The sequence below is a fragment of the Talpa occidentalis genome, unplaced genomic scaffold (genome assembly GCF_014898055.3).
Source record: "Talpa occidentalis isolate TD23 unplaced genomic scaffold, MPIMG_talOcc4v2.1 talOcc4.2, whole genome shotgun sequence".
Lineage (NCBI taxonomy): Eukaryota > Metazoa > Chordata > Mammalia > Eulipotyphla > Talpidae > Talpa > Talpa occidentalis.
In genome coordinates, this window is record NW_023602073.1 from 56087619 (window position 1) to 56102070 (window position 14452).

General features: G+C 57.1%; 2 protein-coding genes across 2 annotated transcripts; one reads left to right on the forward strand and one right to left on the reverse strand.

Moving 5' to 3' along the window:
* Positions 1-262: 262 nt before the first annotated feature.
* Positions 263-7533, reverse strand: BAK1 (BCL2 antagonist/killer 1). Its single transcript, XM_037519531.2, has 6 exons — positions 7310-7533; positions 5091-5191; positions 4040-4172; positions 3296-3439; positions 1740-1920; positions 263-1618 (listed from the first exon to the last, which is right to left on the reverse strand). The coding sequence occupies exons 2-6, from the start codon at positions 5158-5160 to the stop codon at positions 1514-1516; spliced, it is 633 nt and encodes a 210-aa protein (XP_037375428.1). The 5' UTR covers positions 5161-5191; positions 7310-7533; the 3' UTR covers positions 263-1513.
* An 835-nt stretch (positions 7534-8368) lies between these two features.
* LOC119253285 (gametogenetin-binding protein 1-like) lies at positions 8369-13859 on the forward strand. Its single transcript, XM_037520866.2, has 7 exons — positions 8369-8929; positions 9601-9719; positions 10095-10189; positions 10417-10567; positions 11538-11656; positions 13222-13368; positions 13623-13859. The coding sequence occupies exons 1-7, from the start codon at positions 8472-8474 to the stop codon at positions 13671-13673; spliced, it is 1140 nt and encodes a 379-aa protein (XP_037376763.1). The 5' UTR covers positions 8369-8471; the 3' UTR covers positions 13674-13859.
* The last annotated feature ends 593 nt before the right edge of the window (positions 13860-14452 follow it).

A 14452-nucleotide genomic window follows, 5' to 3' on the forward strand; every position in this document is an offset into this window, starting at 1 on the left:
TGGGGGAGGACTTTTTGGGCCACAGTGGGTGGTGGCCTCAGGACGTGGGAGGAATTTAGGCCAAGTCTGAGGTGGCCTGTGGGGGTCCTTGGACATGCGCAGCAACTCCACCAACTCTGCAGCTAGAGCCCAACATTTGGGGTTCCCCAATTTTCTAAGGGGGTAGAAAACTTGCTCAGAACTAGAAAAAGGGCAAGTGCCTGGAGTAGGGGCTAGAGAGAGGTGGAGAGAGGCCAAGGCCTGTTAGGGACTACAGATCCCCCACCCAGCCCTCTATAGGATCCAGAGGCATTCTGAGGAAGAGGAAGCAGAGGGTGCAAAAATTACTGAGCAGCTGTGGGGGAATTGCAGTTTATTTTCAAATACACTCAGAGGGTGGGGGGTGGTCAGCAGGTTCCATCTGCATCCCCTCCCTGCATTTGGCTTAATCAAGAACTTCTCTCCTGTTATCTCCAAGCCCCTAGGCTGTGCAAGATAGACAAGGCACTCCCACCCTACACACAGGGGGGTGGTTTCGGCAGGTATGGAGGGTGGAGGGATTGGAGAGTAGAGTTCAAGTATTCAGTTCTCCCATCCACACCCCCAGATTACACTGTGCCCAGGCCCTCGAGGGAGGATCCCAACCCTGGGGTTCCTAGTGGGAACTCTTTCTGGGAACCCTCAAGGTGAGCACCCTCTCCCTTTCCCTGACAATAACCAACCACAGTCTGAAACCCTATATTCTGGACAAGGAGGAGGACCCAGCACTACCCTCAGCCAAGGCCTTGCCCTTCCTATTATGGAGTGATGAAGGGCAGGTGAATGGGTTGGAGCAAGTGGTAACGTGAGGGGAAAGGAGAGAACCGAGGCCCTTAGGAGGCAGGCTCAGATGAATTCAGACAGCTCTGGCCTGTACCCTCACCCCACACTCCAGGCCCAGAATCCCTGAGTCCAACTGCCAAGGAAATATGGGGCAGGGGAATTGAAGCAGAGGGACATGATGCTTAGCAGGGCCAGGACTGAGCATCAGGCCAACTCAAATTCTGAACTTCCAGAGCAGTTAAATCCCGAGGAACATAGGGAGGCAAACAATCCCCATGCCCCAGATATCTTGGCCTTGGGCACGTGGTGAGAACGCAGGGATCCTCCCAAGGGTATTATAAAAAGCTAAAATAAACCATTAAAAACTCCTTGGGGTGAGAAGTGGTTCCCAGCCTTACTCCCCCCAAGTTGTCATCCTCCCCAAAGCCCAGAAAACAGGGCTGAGGGGGGGTCTCACAGAACTGAGTGGAAGCTACAACCCCTCTCTGATAGGATGAGGCCCAGGGAGGGGGTCCATTTAGCACCATGCAATTTTGGGGCACCCTGCAGACTGACTGACCCTGGACAAGGGGCCTCCAGAGCTTGAGTGCCCAACGTACTAAAGCTTCTGTACTCATGAGGAGGAGCCCCTGTAGGGGAGGTTAGGGGAGAAGGCTTGACTGAAGTCCAGGCAGGGGTCTTAGCTGGGACCCCAAAGGGCTCCTCTGGGGGGTCATGACTTGAAGAATCTTCGTACCACAAACTGGCCCAACAGAACCACAGCCAGAACTATCAGCACATTCCGGATGGGGCCGTTGCCCAAGTCCAGGGCTGCCACCTGTCAGGAGAGACAGAAGGCTCATGGAGGGGCAGGCGGCACTTACGGGCACCCCAGGACCAGGGTGGGACTGGGAGAGGGGCCTCTACAGCAGCCGTGAGCAGGTTGCTAGTGCACTCACCCAGCCGCCCCTCTGTGCGATCCAGCGGGCAATGCAGTTACGCAGCATAAATTCAGCCACGAAGCGGGTCACCTGGCCCAGGAAGCCCGTCAGGCCGCGCTGGTAGACGTGCAGGGCCAGGCGGTAGCCGAAGCCCAGGAGAGCCACCACTCGGCCCCAGTTGATGCCGCTTTCAAACAGGCTGCAGGCAGAATGTCAGACATGGTCAGTACATACCTCCTAGGGGGCCCTTCAGCCTGCTTTCCCTCTGTCATACCCAGGTTCCCCCCACCTGTCTCCCAGCTGGAAAACAAAATGGCTTAGCTGTGAATCAGGGCAGCAGAGGCCCCAGGCTGGCCTCCGTTTGGGAAGAGCCTGTGTCCTGTGAAAGGAGAGAGCTCAGAGGGTGTATGAACGAGCTACTGCTGGGGTGCTGTGCCAGTGCCACGGGGACAACAGGGCATATGGACAGGGTGGAGGGCAGAGCGAGGAGAGAGGCAGCAGGGAGATTACCTGTGGGTGTTGCTGCTGGCCTGGCAGCCCGAGGGACAGCAGAGAGAAAAGGACAGAAGAGGAGGTGTTAAGACGGGTCCTGGAATCCCAGTGGGGTTACCTCTAGGGACACGGCAGGGCATTTTAGCTCTAAGCACTATTTCTCAATCTATTACCTACTCCTGTGTTCACCCGCAGATACAAATCCACTGAGAGCAGCCCTCTTGCCTCCGATCGTGCTAACAACAGGTAACACCTTGTAACGTGGACACCGTGCCAAGCCTATTTCCCTTGTTTTATGGACAAGGAGATGGAAGGCTAGAAAGTCCATAAAACCAGTAAGTGACAAAGCTGAGGTCTGGCCCAAGTATTAGTCTCTACCACACTCAATGCCTCTTGGATCCAGATTTTAGCATCATTTCCAGAAGCCATTTCCAGAACCTGGTAGAGGTTAGTGACCTTACCATTTTTGGTGTGCCGTGTGGTTCTAAATTGGAAGGAGGGCCTCCCTGGTGGCACAAGGGGTTAAGCACCGCACTATGAAGCAATTCACAGCCTCTGCAGCACGAGTTCGATCCCCGGCCAACCAGGGAACAACCCACATGGTGCAGCGGACCTCTCCTGTCTCACCCGCTGCTCCCCTCAGCAGCGTATTTCAGTTCTTCTGCCTGTTCTGTTGCCCACTCTGTCTCTGGTGAATCCTCTCACCCCCCGCATCTCTGGCCTGTTCCCAACTCTCATATGCATAAATAAATAAATCTTAAAAAAAAAAAAAAAGAAATTGGAAGGACAGCTATGAGCTATCTGGGGCTGGACTGGGGCGCTCTGGGGATACCCCCATCCTGGGCCTTCTATATTCTGGCCTAATGGCCAAGCCCTACCTGCCAAAACTCAAACGCTGTGAGCTGATACACGAAAGATGAGGAGTCTGGCACTCAGAGACAGAGACAGGGGCCCGAGGCCACAGGTGAGGTAGCAACAAACACGGGGTCTCCTCAAGCTGACAGAAGCAGGTGTCTCCCACCCCATGGGCAAGGCAGTGTGTGGTGGCGACAGCACAGCAGAGAGGCCGTGGTCCGCGTTACCTTTTAGCGATCTTGGTGAAATACTCATAGGCATTTTCTGCCGTAGGCTGCAGCTGATCCAACATGATCTGGAACTCCGAGTCATAGCGCCGGTTGATGTCATCCCCTATGAGGGCCAGCTGCCGACCCACCTGCCCCATGGTGCTGGAGCAATAGGAGACAGGTCAGTGAGCAGGGTGTGGGGCACACAGCAAAGGGGGTTCACCTGAGACACCCCCAGTGGCCTGTGTGCCACTTGACAGTGTTCTCAGATACAAAGGCTGGGTCCAGGACAAGGGATATGTAGAGCCTCCCTGGTGGTGCAAGGGGTTATGCACCACACTGTGAAGTAATCCGCAACCACTGCAGCACGAGTTCGATCCCCAGCCGGCCAGGGAGCAACCCACATGGCGCAGCAGACCTCTCCTGTCTCGCCTGCTGCTCCCCTCAGCAGTGCACTTTGGTCAATCTGCCTGTTCTGTTCCCCACTCTGTCTCTGGTGGATCCTCTCACCCCCTGCATCTCTGGCTTGTACCCCAGCTCTTGTATGCATAAATAAATCTTAAAAAAAAAAAGGGGGGACATGTATGTGTTAAAATGGGTACAAGGTCTGGCATGGGGTGGGAACCCAAGATGAGAAAGAGACAACAGTGGGAAAAAGACAAGACCCTCTGCCCCCAGGCCTTCCAGCTGCCAGTACCGGGTGCAAGCCTCCCCCCCTCCCCCCCCCGCCCAAGATGTCCTTGTAGGAGGGCTATTGCTCACCTGCTAGGTTCTGGGGGCAAGGTGACCATCTCTGGGTCAGCAGGGGCCCCTGCCCCCTCAGCCTGTTCCTGCTGATGGCGGTAAAAAACGTAGCTGCGGAAAACCTCCTCCGTTTCCAGGGCTACCTGCTCCTCTGAGAATAAAGTCAGGAATCAGGGAGGAAGGGCTGGGGCCAGCAGCTTTGTGGATGGTTCACGAGGCCCTGCCCCTGCCACAGCTATCCTCACCCCTTAACTCTAGCGCTCAGTTAACACCAAGGGCTTGTTCTTTGCAGGGCATCTTGAGGCCCCTTTCCATAGAAGCCTCACAGTGCTCATGCTTGGCGAAGTCGGTGATTCCCTAGTTTACAGATGGGGAAACTGAGGCACAAAGTGTTTAAGTAATTTGTACACGATCATATCTAGAGCAGTGGAACCAGGAGATAATCCCAGGTACTTGGGATTATTTCCGGAGTTTGTTTTAGTGTGTACAAGGGACCCAGCCCTTAGGACTTAGCGACTGTGGGGGCCTGAAAAATCACACCCAGAAATAGTGATAGAAGTGGGACCTGACCCCAAAGTCCAGAGAACAGCTTTTAGTGGACTGTGAGCTTCAGGCTTCCCTGATGATCCCCTGGGAAGAGGGAATTAGGGCAGCCATCTTACTTCCTCCCCAACAATTGCTTTCCATGTTTAGCAGTCCTGACTCCGGGCTAAGCCAGCTTACTTCCTTGTTTCTCTGAGTGCAGGGATAAGCTAGCCACACCCCTTTTTTCTTTCCTCCTTCTCACCTCATCACCCCCCTGCTCTGGGATGGCACAGTGCCCACCTCACGTTCACGCCTTGGCCTCTGACTCTCCCCAGCCCAGGCTCCTCCCCACTCCCAGGACTTAACCTTGACCACATTCCAGCTTGTACTGGGTGGGGAGATACTGCTCTCCTTTATCCAAGGTAAATGAGAGAAACTGGGGCAAGAAGTCCTGCCTGGCCCTGCCTACTGCTGCCCTTTGCATCCTCACAGATGGCCCTGGTGGTTATGGGATGGGTGGGGGGGGGGGCAGAAAGACCCTTACCTGAAGTGGAGGATGGGTCAGGCTCTTTGCACCCCTGACTGGGAGGCCCTGGGCCTTGCCCGGATGCCATTTTTCAGGCCCCGGCAGAGGACAGTGTTAGCCTGCAGAGATGGGTGAGAAAAAGCAGAGATGGGGACAAAAGCTGAGATAGTAGAGAGGATCCCCTTCCCAGAAAGACCCCACAGTTCGGGCCTTCCCCGGTGGCGCAGCAGTTGAGCGCTGGGTTGCGAAGCTTCCCGCAGCCTCTGCAGCGCTGGTTCGATCCTCTCCTGCCGTACCCACTGCTCCCCTCAGCAGTGTACTTTGGTCCTTCTGCCTGTTCTGCTCCCCGCTCTGGCTCTGGTGAATTCTCTCACCCTCCCGCGCTTCTGACTGTACCCAGTGCATGTATAAATAAACTAATAAATCTTTAAAAAAAAAAAAAAGAAAAGAAAAAGACCCCACAGTCCTAGCTCCAACCACTCTTATTTCTCTGTCGTGATGCCTGTGGAGTCTGCTGGTGGAACTCGAACTTCAAGGAGACTGGTAGAGAAAGGCACAGCCAGGCCTGCATGTCCCCTAGGCGGGGAGCCGCAGCAGTGCCCCTTGTCATTCAATCAAGTCACATCTCATCTTACTCGTGGCTGAGGGAGGCTAGTTTCAGAGGTGGGGCCACTTTCAGTTGCTCCTGGAGCCTCCTGCACCCTACCCGTCACCCACTGCTGCAATCTTGTCACGGTCCAGTCAGAGACCCGTGAAGGCCACCCTCGAAGGTCCCACTTCCCCTTGGCTGGTCAGAACACACCTGTTTTCCAACTCAGGCCTGTGAGCTGCCAACGCTACCCCGACAGACCTCCCCCCGGGGGGTTGGGCAACAAAATGCACATGAACCCAGCTAGGAAACCTCATCCCCATTTTACAGGTGGGAAAAGGGAGGCACAGAGAGGTCCCAGTGGAGGCCACATGGCTGGTCAGGGAGCCAGTGGCTTATCTGAATGCATCCACACATTTAATTTTCACATTAGATTTACTTTCCTGGACCACGGAGGGTATTTTCTCCAGGAAACCTCCCCCACCTGCATGCTTCCCATTCCTGCCTTGCAGTGAACTGGAGCTGCCTTCCCTGCAGCCCTCCAACCTGCCTCCCATTCTTCCCGCCTCTGCACAGGCCTCCCCTGTCCCCAAGCACAGCCTCGCTGCCTGCCGGCCCTGGCCACAGCCCACATCTGCTCTGTGAATCCTCAACAGAGGGAGTATTTCCTGGACATAGCTGTGGTTTCACTTTCAATTTGCACCCCTTCATTTCCCTTCTACCCCAAGGCTGCCTCCATCACCCAGGCAGGGTACCCTCCGATCCCCAGCTCAGCCCTGCCCCAAGTCAAGCCCACCGCTCCCTCCTCCCTGGGAGAGGTTGGTGTACCCACCCCGGCCCATCTCTCCCTCTCAGGCCTGGGGCCACTTTCAAAAAGGCCCCCAGAGCTCTCCCAAAAGGGGTGGGGGAAGGCTGGACTGCCTGTGCACTCAGCTCTCCACTCTCAGGCATGGGCAGACCTTCCCCTCCTCCACCCCAGGGCGCCTGGGACATTATTAACACAGACCTTTGCTTGGCACAACCCTATCCCGGTAGTTCTTTCCCGCTTTCCCGTTCCCTGAAACCTGGCACCCCAAAACAGCAGGGCCAGAGGATGCTGACTACACCTCCAACTCCCTCTGCCACTACCCCAGGGCCTCAGTATGGGGCAGCGGGTGGGTCCTCAGTGTGGACCCCCGGATTAGAGGCTGGTGCCAACCTGGGCATACCCCTTCCCCATCCAAGTGGCCTGACTTCCTGGTAAGGGGAGTCCATTGTACCCAACCTGTGGGGCTTGCCGGGCCCAGGATGTTCCCCAGGGGGAGATGCTTGGCTGAGCTGCAGACTCAGTCTAGGGTCCCTGGGGCAGCAGGAAGCATAGTGAAAGTTCTCCCCCTGCCCTTGACCTTGGTTCTGACCTCCTTTCCCATCCCCCAGATTGCCGAAGGACCTGGTTCTTTGGCACCGATTCTCTGGCACCCGGGGCAAGAGCAAGAGAGGAATCTGTGGGGAGCAGTCCAAGGAGCAGGCCCCAGCCCCGGTTGGTGGGGCTGCCCAGGCAGGGCTGGAGGCCTCTTCCTCCCCACCCGGCCCCCTGCGGGCTCCCTGTCCCACCCTAGGCCCAGGGCTGCCAAGATCAGGGAGGATGGGCAGGACCCTCCCAGCTTACCTGCCCGGACCCAGGCCCAAGCCCGGGATGGCTCAGCAGGGCTGAGGCCGGAGGTCCTGAGGGACCAGCAGCTGCTCCCAGGGGGGGCTGCTTCCAGGAATGGGCGTCAGCGAATGCCCGCTGTCCGGGTGCAGCCTCTTAGGGCGGCCCTGGGGGCCCGCAAGTCAGCTGCGATCATAGAGGTGCCGGCTCCTCCCGGCTCCAATCAGCTCCCTCTAGAGGAAGTTGCTCTGCGGCTGCCGGATGCGGATGCGCGCTACTCCGGCCTGCAGCCTGGGGGCCGGTCTGGGTGGGGGTGGGACCCAGGGCCCTCGCCAGCCGGATGGCTCCCCACCCCCACGGCTTTCCCACTGTGATTCCCAGTCTATCTCCTGGAACTTTCCCCCCTGCCGGCAGTCAATACCAATAAAACAGTCAGCACAGTGACTGCTGTGGGCCACTCACTTTAGCAGCCAGATCTCATAGGATCTTCACAACCTCCTTGGAAGTGGGTGCTGTTCACACCCATTCTACAGATGAGCAAACTGAGGCTCAGATGGTTTAAAGAACTCTCCCAAAGTCACCGAGTTGGGTTTATAATTAAGCCTGTACGTGCCATGGGGGAATAACTATGCGGAATTGTGCTGTAACACAATTAGGACGGTGCGCCCCAGTGGTCTCTGGAGACAATTAGGAGGTGCCAGCAGGGAGACAGAGACCGTGTCTGTGCTGCTCCCTCCGGGCTGCAGGCTGGAAACTGAGAGGGGAGAGGAGAGGGAGGGCAGACACTGTCTGACCCTGGGGAATGGCTCTCCAGTCAGCCACAGCCAGGGAGGCCCCAGCCAGATGGAGAGATGTGTGTGCAGAGTCCCCAGCAGCCTCGGCCCAATTCAGGGGTCTAGTCCCCCAGCCTCCTCGGCCTGCCCCTCACTCCCATGCCTCCAACCTGGCTCCCAGGTCTCCTTCCCTTATTTCATCAACCCCCTGCCCTCTCTGTCCTCAGCTAAAACCCCCAGGCCCTCCTTCTCCACAACCCCCCCCCCCCCACTTCCTGATCTTTGCCTTCTAGAACTCCTGGGAGTTTCCAACTGGAGGTTTTAATTTGAAAACTCCTCCTGTTCTTAAGCCGTTGGTCCTGGGGTGTCTGCTTCAGCCCCTCCCTCCGGGTCAGGTCCCTGCCAGGATGGAGGCCCCAGCTCCAACTCCTCCTTCCCGAAGTTTGGCCCACTCCTCCATGTTCCGCTTTTTCCGTAGCCTGTTGGGGAGCAAGGGCAGTCCAAAGAGCTCTGACAAGCTCTTGGGGGGTCAGGAGTGCCCTTCACAAGAGCAGGACGCCGTCTCCCTGATAGCAGATCCCCAGGGACAAGGCCAGAGGAAGGAGCCCTGGCTGTCCAGCCTCTCTGTGGCCCTGCCGCGGCGCCGGCCCCCCACGCCCATGAAGGTCCTGAGGGTCCCGGCCCAGGGCGTAGAGGTGAAGTCAGTCTTGCCGGGAGAGAGCCAACAGGTGTTGGGCAACCTGTCTGAGGAGGAGCGGGAAGAGGCGGAGAAAGAGGGAAGAAAAGAGGAGGAGCAGGATGGAGAGAGAGACGAGGATGAGGAGACAGCGGGGGAGGTCTCTGGGGATGTGGGGGCTCCAGACAGGTGAGGAGCTGGGCTCTGGGTGCTGGTGGGTACCCAGCTGGGGAGGACACCTGGGATGGAGGCGTGAGTGGGGTGGAAAATGGTGGAAGGACATGGGCCTGGGATGGGAGGGCCCCGGTTCAGAGGAATGTGAGCTCTGGGTGGGTGGAGGATGAAGGGGTACCTGGCTGGGGAAGGATGGGTGTGGGAGGGTGGGGAGGAGCCTGGAGATAGGGCTGTGGTGGACGAGGCAGGGAGGGGGTCTTCCTGTAGGGGGAGTAGCTGTGGATGGAGGCAACAAAATGAAGTGGGGATAGGTGGGGCCTTGAAGGGGGTGTGCCAGGATGAGTGGGGGCTCCCATTGCTCCCAGGTCCTTTTTGGCTCCACTCTTCCCTGCTCCCCTCCTGCTCTCTCCCCCTAGGTTCCCCACCCTCAGGTGGGCCTGTGAGAAGAATGCCCCCACCTCCCTCAGCTCCCACCGCCTCCTCTCCCTGCCTTCAGGGAGGGATTGGCCTCCTCTGTGAAGACTCTAGATAGCAGAGCAGGGAGCTCTTGGGGGCAGGAGGATGGGGGTGCCGAGCAGGGACTGTGGCAGAGCCTTGGGGGAGGAGGGGGTTGGGGAAAGTAGGAGGCCTTTACCAGATCTCTGGGTCCCCCCTGACTCCCCCACCTGACTATGGTTTGGGATCAGGGTCCACTTGACCCAAGCCCAGGAAGTAAAGCGAGGATGCCTGGAGGGAGCCATGGGACCGTGGGAGCACAGCCCTGAGGCCTTCACTGCTGAAGAAGAGGAGGAGCATCTGCTTGAAGGTGTGTGTGGCAGCCACAGGAGTGGGGGTGCAAGAATAGACCCCCTTCTTCCAGTACTCCAGGGGTGTGGGGCCTACAAGGGCAAGGATGGTCTGAGGGAATGCTGGAGGTTAACTGCCTGGGTTCAAATCCCAGCTCCACTGGGATAAAATGGAAATGTAATAGGACCTACCTCAGAGGAAGGCTGGAGGATTTCAATGAGATGTTCTTTGTAAAATGCCTAGAATGGTGGCTGGCACATAGTAGGTGTTTGCTAAAGAAAACGAGGCGGCTTCATCCTCAGCTCAGCTCTCTTGATATCTCTGTCCCGCTGGGCCTGGGCCGCACCCCCACCCCCTTGCTGTCAGACCTTCAGTGACCACTGTTCCTTCACAGGAGACTTCAGGCTGGCCTCGTTGGACATGGAGACCACTCCCTGGAGATGCCTGCTCACCTTGTACAAGCAGCTTCAGAAATCGACCATGGCCAAGGTCTGTGAGACCAGACTGGGGGAGCTGGGGGCTTAATCTCGGTGCCCACCCCCTCCTCCCACCTGACTAGGTCTTAGGACATGTGTCTCAGACTCAGGGGAGCAGCAACCTTTCTTAACCTTTTAGGAGCTGTTCCCCCCTGCTTTCTGGTTGTATCTGGGGGTGGAGGTGGGGCTGCAGGCTTGGGACTCTGGCCTTCACCTGCTCAGAGACCTGCTGGCCTTCAGTTTCCCTTCGAGGAAAGCCTGCCCCAAGAGGAGGAAGGGGAAGAAGAGGAAATGGAGGAAGATGACAGCTCACTCAAGCTCTGCGCCCCCGACACTGACTCTGTGCCCCAGTCACCACTGTGCACGACTTCTAGGTTGACAGATCCACTAGGTGAGTATGGTGCCCCCACCTCCCCTTCTACCTGCCCCCAGGCCCAGGGACCCCTCCTTGGCTGCTGGCTCGTGGGTGCAATACCAGTTCCTACCACCAGATGGTACCAGAAGATCTAAGATGTTCACCTCAGGGTAGGGGTTGGGGGTATCAGTGAACAGTGTGGGCTGGGTCTGGAGGCCTTGCATGCCCTCTCTCCTGTTTGGGAGGCAGTGAGGTGGGGGTTGTGACCCGAGCTGTAGCTCCTTGAGCACCACCCTTTCCCAGTTCAGAATTCTAACTCCTGCAGGGGCCTCTATCTCTGGTTTTCCTGGTGTGCACTGTTGTGACTACCCCTAGGGTCCCCCCTCCCAATGCCACTCTCTACCCCGTGCTACCCAGACACGGTGAACATGTGGCTCAGTGGTAATAACATAAAATAAGAAAATCATTGTTGGCATTTACATAGCCACTACTATGGACCAGACCCTCGTCTAAGCAATGTTCATGAAATACCACATGACCACTCTGAAGTAGGTTCAATCTTAACTTCACAGTGAGGCAGTTGAGGCACAGAGAGGTTAAGTAACTTCTCCAAGGTCACCCAGCCAGTAAGTGGCAGAGCCAGGAGTTGAACCCAAGCACTTTGGGTGGTTCCAGGTCTGTGCTCTTGAGGGGTGTGTGTATGGGGGTGGGGGGGACAGGAGGGGGAAATATCTGCTCCAGTAGACTCTACCCAGGAGGTAGAGATACCCACACTCGTGCTTGCGGGAGAGAGCCCGTGGAAACTGTTTCCTGGGGAAGGTAGGTGGTGGGTCATGGTATCTGACTGGCTCCAGGTAATAGGTGAAGAAAAGTTTACGGCAGGGGGTGACTGGGACTGCAAAGGGCTGGGATTCCGAGCTGGAGCTGCCTCCTCTTCCTTTGGCCCTCAGCAGGTCACTCCTTCCTACTCCTTGCTTGCCCCACGCTCATCTCTCTGGTTCTGCAGGTTTCATGGAGTCGGAGTTAAAGAAGTTTCTGGTTGTACAGCGGGCGCCCCACCTTTGGAAGATGGGTGACCACAAAGACCAGGAGATGCTGACCCTGTCAGAGATGACCCAGGAGGAGGTGAGCATTGTGGAAGGTCAGGTGTGGCTGGCTGCAGGTGACCACCAGCCCCCTGCCTGAGGGCAGTGGAGGAAGCAGGGCCGGAGGCTCCCACCCCCATGGACCCCTGGCCCTGACTCCCACCCCTCCATGCCTGGGTAGGGAAGGCATAAGCCTTTCTTGGTGGTGATATTTCTGAGAGTAGGGCCCTGGCCCCCTACACATACACACACACACATACTTCTCCATCATCTCTCTGCTCTCACTTGACCCAGAGTCCACATGTCCATTTCTTTTTTTTTTAAGATTTATTTATTTATGCATACAAGAACTGGGGTGTAGGCCAGAGGTGCGGGGGGTGAGAGGATTCACCAGAGACAGAGTGGGGAGCAGAACAAGTGGATAGACTGAACTACACTGCTGAGGGGAGCAATGGGCAAGTCAGGAGAGGTCTGCTGCACCATGTGGGTAGCTCCCTGGCCGGGAATGGAACTCGTGCTGCAGTGGCTGCCGATAGCTTCATAGTGCTGAGACATGACCCCTTGCACCACCAGGGAGGCCCCACATGTCCATTTCTAAGTCTTAATGTTGCCTTTCTCTTGCCTTGGGCAAGTTCCTTTCCCTCTCTAGGCCTCCACTATCCATCTGTACAGTGAGGGGATTTGTCTGGGTGACCGTAAGGCTTTCCTGTGTAACTGTAATTCACATAATGTTGCTCTTTTTAAATATTCCTTTCCATTTGCATGGGCACCTGCTCTCACAAACACAGATAGGCAGGGGGAGTTACCCCACTGCTCCTAACAAGGACCCCCCAATGCCCACCCTACTTGATGTTGGCCTTAAAGGTCAGGCCTGTCCTAGGCTCTCTGAGCACACGTCGGTGGATCTGTTGTTGAAGAACGCATCAGTGCTCTCTTTGAGCCCATTTCCATGCGTTCATCACCGCCTTAGTCCTTCACTCACGGGACACTTGCCCCAACAGTCTGTAGTTTACAAAAGGAAAGCGTGTTGGGATTCGGAGACCAAAATCTTTAGTCAAAGTCCCTCTCTGGCATCAGCTTGCTCTGTGACCTTGACAGTAGGCCTCAGGCCTTGCCTACTTTACCTGTGAAAGGGGGCTTTGGGGATCGCACGAGAAGGGTGTATGACCGTAAACTGTGGAGGGCGCCCCAGTACTCGGGATGGCAGCCCACCTCTGGGGGTACTAAATATCTGAATGCCATGCTGCCCGGTGCGGAGGGGCGGCCTTTGTTGTCCTAGGCTCATGCCTATATCACAGGGAGCCTGCTGTGCCGGGGGAGCAGGCAGCCACCTCTCACGTTGTCAGGCCTGGTGGGCTCCCTTTTGGCTTTTCACCTATAGGGGCTTGTCCTCACATTCTCCCTTCCTATCCCCTGTCCTAGGGGACATAGCTCTTGGGTAACCTGAGCAACATTGGGGAGCCCTGCAGAGTTTCAGGAGATGGCAAATGACGGCTCAGACCTCACTTTGGGGACAGAGCTGCCTCAGGTGTATCTTCCTCCTGTGGGTGTTTCAAGGGTCCCCTCCTCCTCGCCATCCTCCACACTCTTCTTCTCTGCCCTCAGGGACACCGAGCTGAGGGGGATGGAAGCTGCCTCCCAGTCTTTGGGGAATGCTGGGGGCCTGAGGGAGAGGTGCTGATGCAGCCAGTACGCCACCCTCTGCTGGAAGGAAGATTGCAGAACCCTCTTAGTGTGGTGTCTGGGACAGAGGTGAGGAAATGGGGGTACCTGACTCCTGGGGCTTCCCAGGCACCCCCCCAAGTTGGGGGGAGAAGGCCCCCTCCATTTTATGAGGTGATTCAGGGTGGGTGGACCTGGGCCAGCTGTGGGGGTATGAGGAAGGTTTGGAAAAGGTGACCTCAGGGTTCCTGTCTTTTGGGGGGTAGGTGGGAGTGTTCTGGGGTATAGAGCAGGGAGGGAAGGGAGCCCAAAGCTGCTGTCTTCCTTACCACTTCTGCCCCCAGCACCTGCTCCTGGAGGAGATGGAAGAGCTGGGGAGCTGGGCTGCAGAGTGAAGCTGATACTGGTGGGAGTCTGCCAGCCACACGGGGAGCTCCTCCCCGCCTCGGGCACATCAGGGAGCGCTTGTGGCCAAGGGGTTTGGGGACAGTGTCCACACGTCTGCAGGGTGGGCCTGTCCAGTAGACTGTCCTCTCCCATCAGACTCGGATCTATCATATTATGAATAAAATCCTGTTTGACTTTGGTGTCTGTCTGTCTGTTTGTGGCCCCCTCCCCACTTACCCTGAAACAAGTTCAGTTTATCTGATCTGGGGTTTCAGTCTATTCCCCACTCTGTGCCCAGGGCCTCCAGGCCCTGGGTTTCCGTGGAGGGGTCAGGGCGGGCATCAGAGCAGGGAGCAGAGGAGGTTGGTGCCCCTGACCTGAAGACGGACATGGCCCGGAGTGCCAGGGGCACCCCTGTCGTCACAAATCCTGCCCTTGCTAGTGGCACGTCCCTGACTGCCCTCCCTAAGTTCCCAGGCCAGGCCTTTGGCCTCACAGGGAGGATCCGGGAATTCTCCAGCAGGAAGTTCCTGCCCAGCCAGCCCAGGAACAAAGCCAGGAAAGTGGCCCAGGGACCATGGGGACCTGCTGGGGGGGGGGCTGGGCTGGGGGCAAGTGAGGGGTCCATGGAGTTGACGCAGAAGGAATTGCTACAGAGATGGGGCCAGGACCCCATTCTGCTGCCCCTGGTCATGGCTTTCTGTGCTCAGCGCAGGGCACCTCTGGGATCCTGGGCAGAGGGAGGGGCAGGTTTCTAGAAGGCCCGTCTCTGCCTAATCCCAGTTGG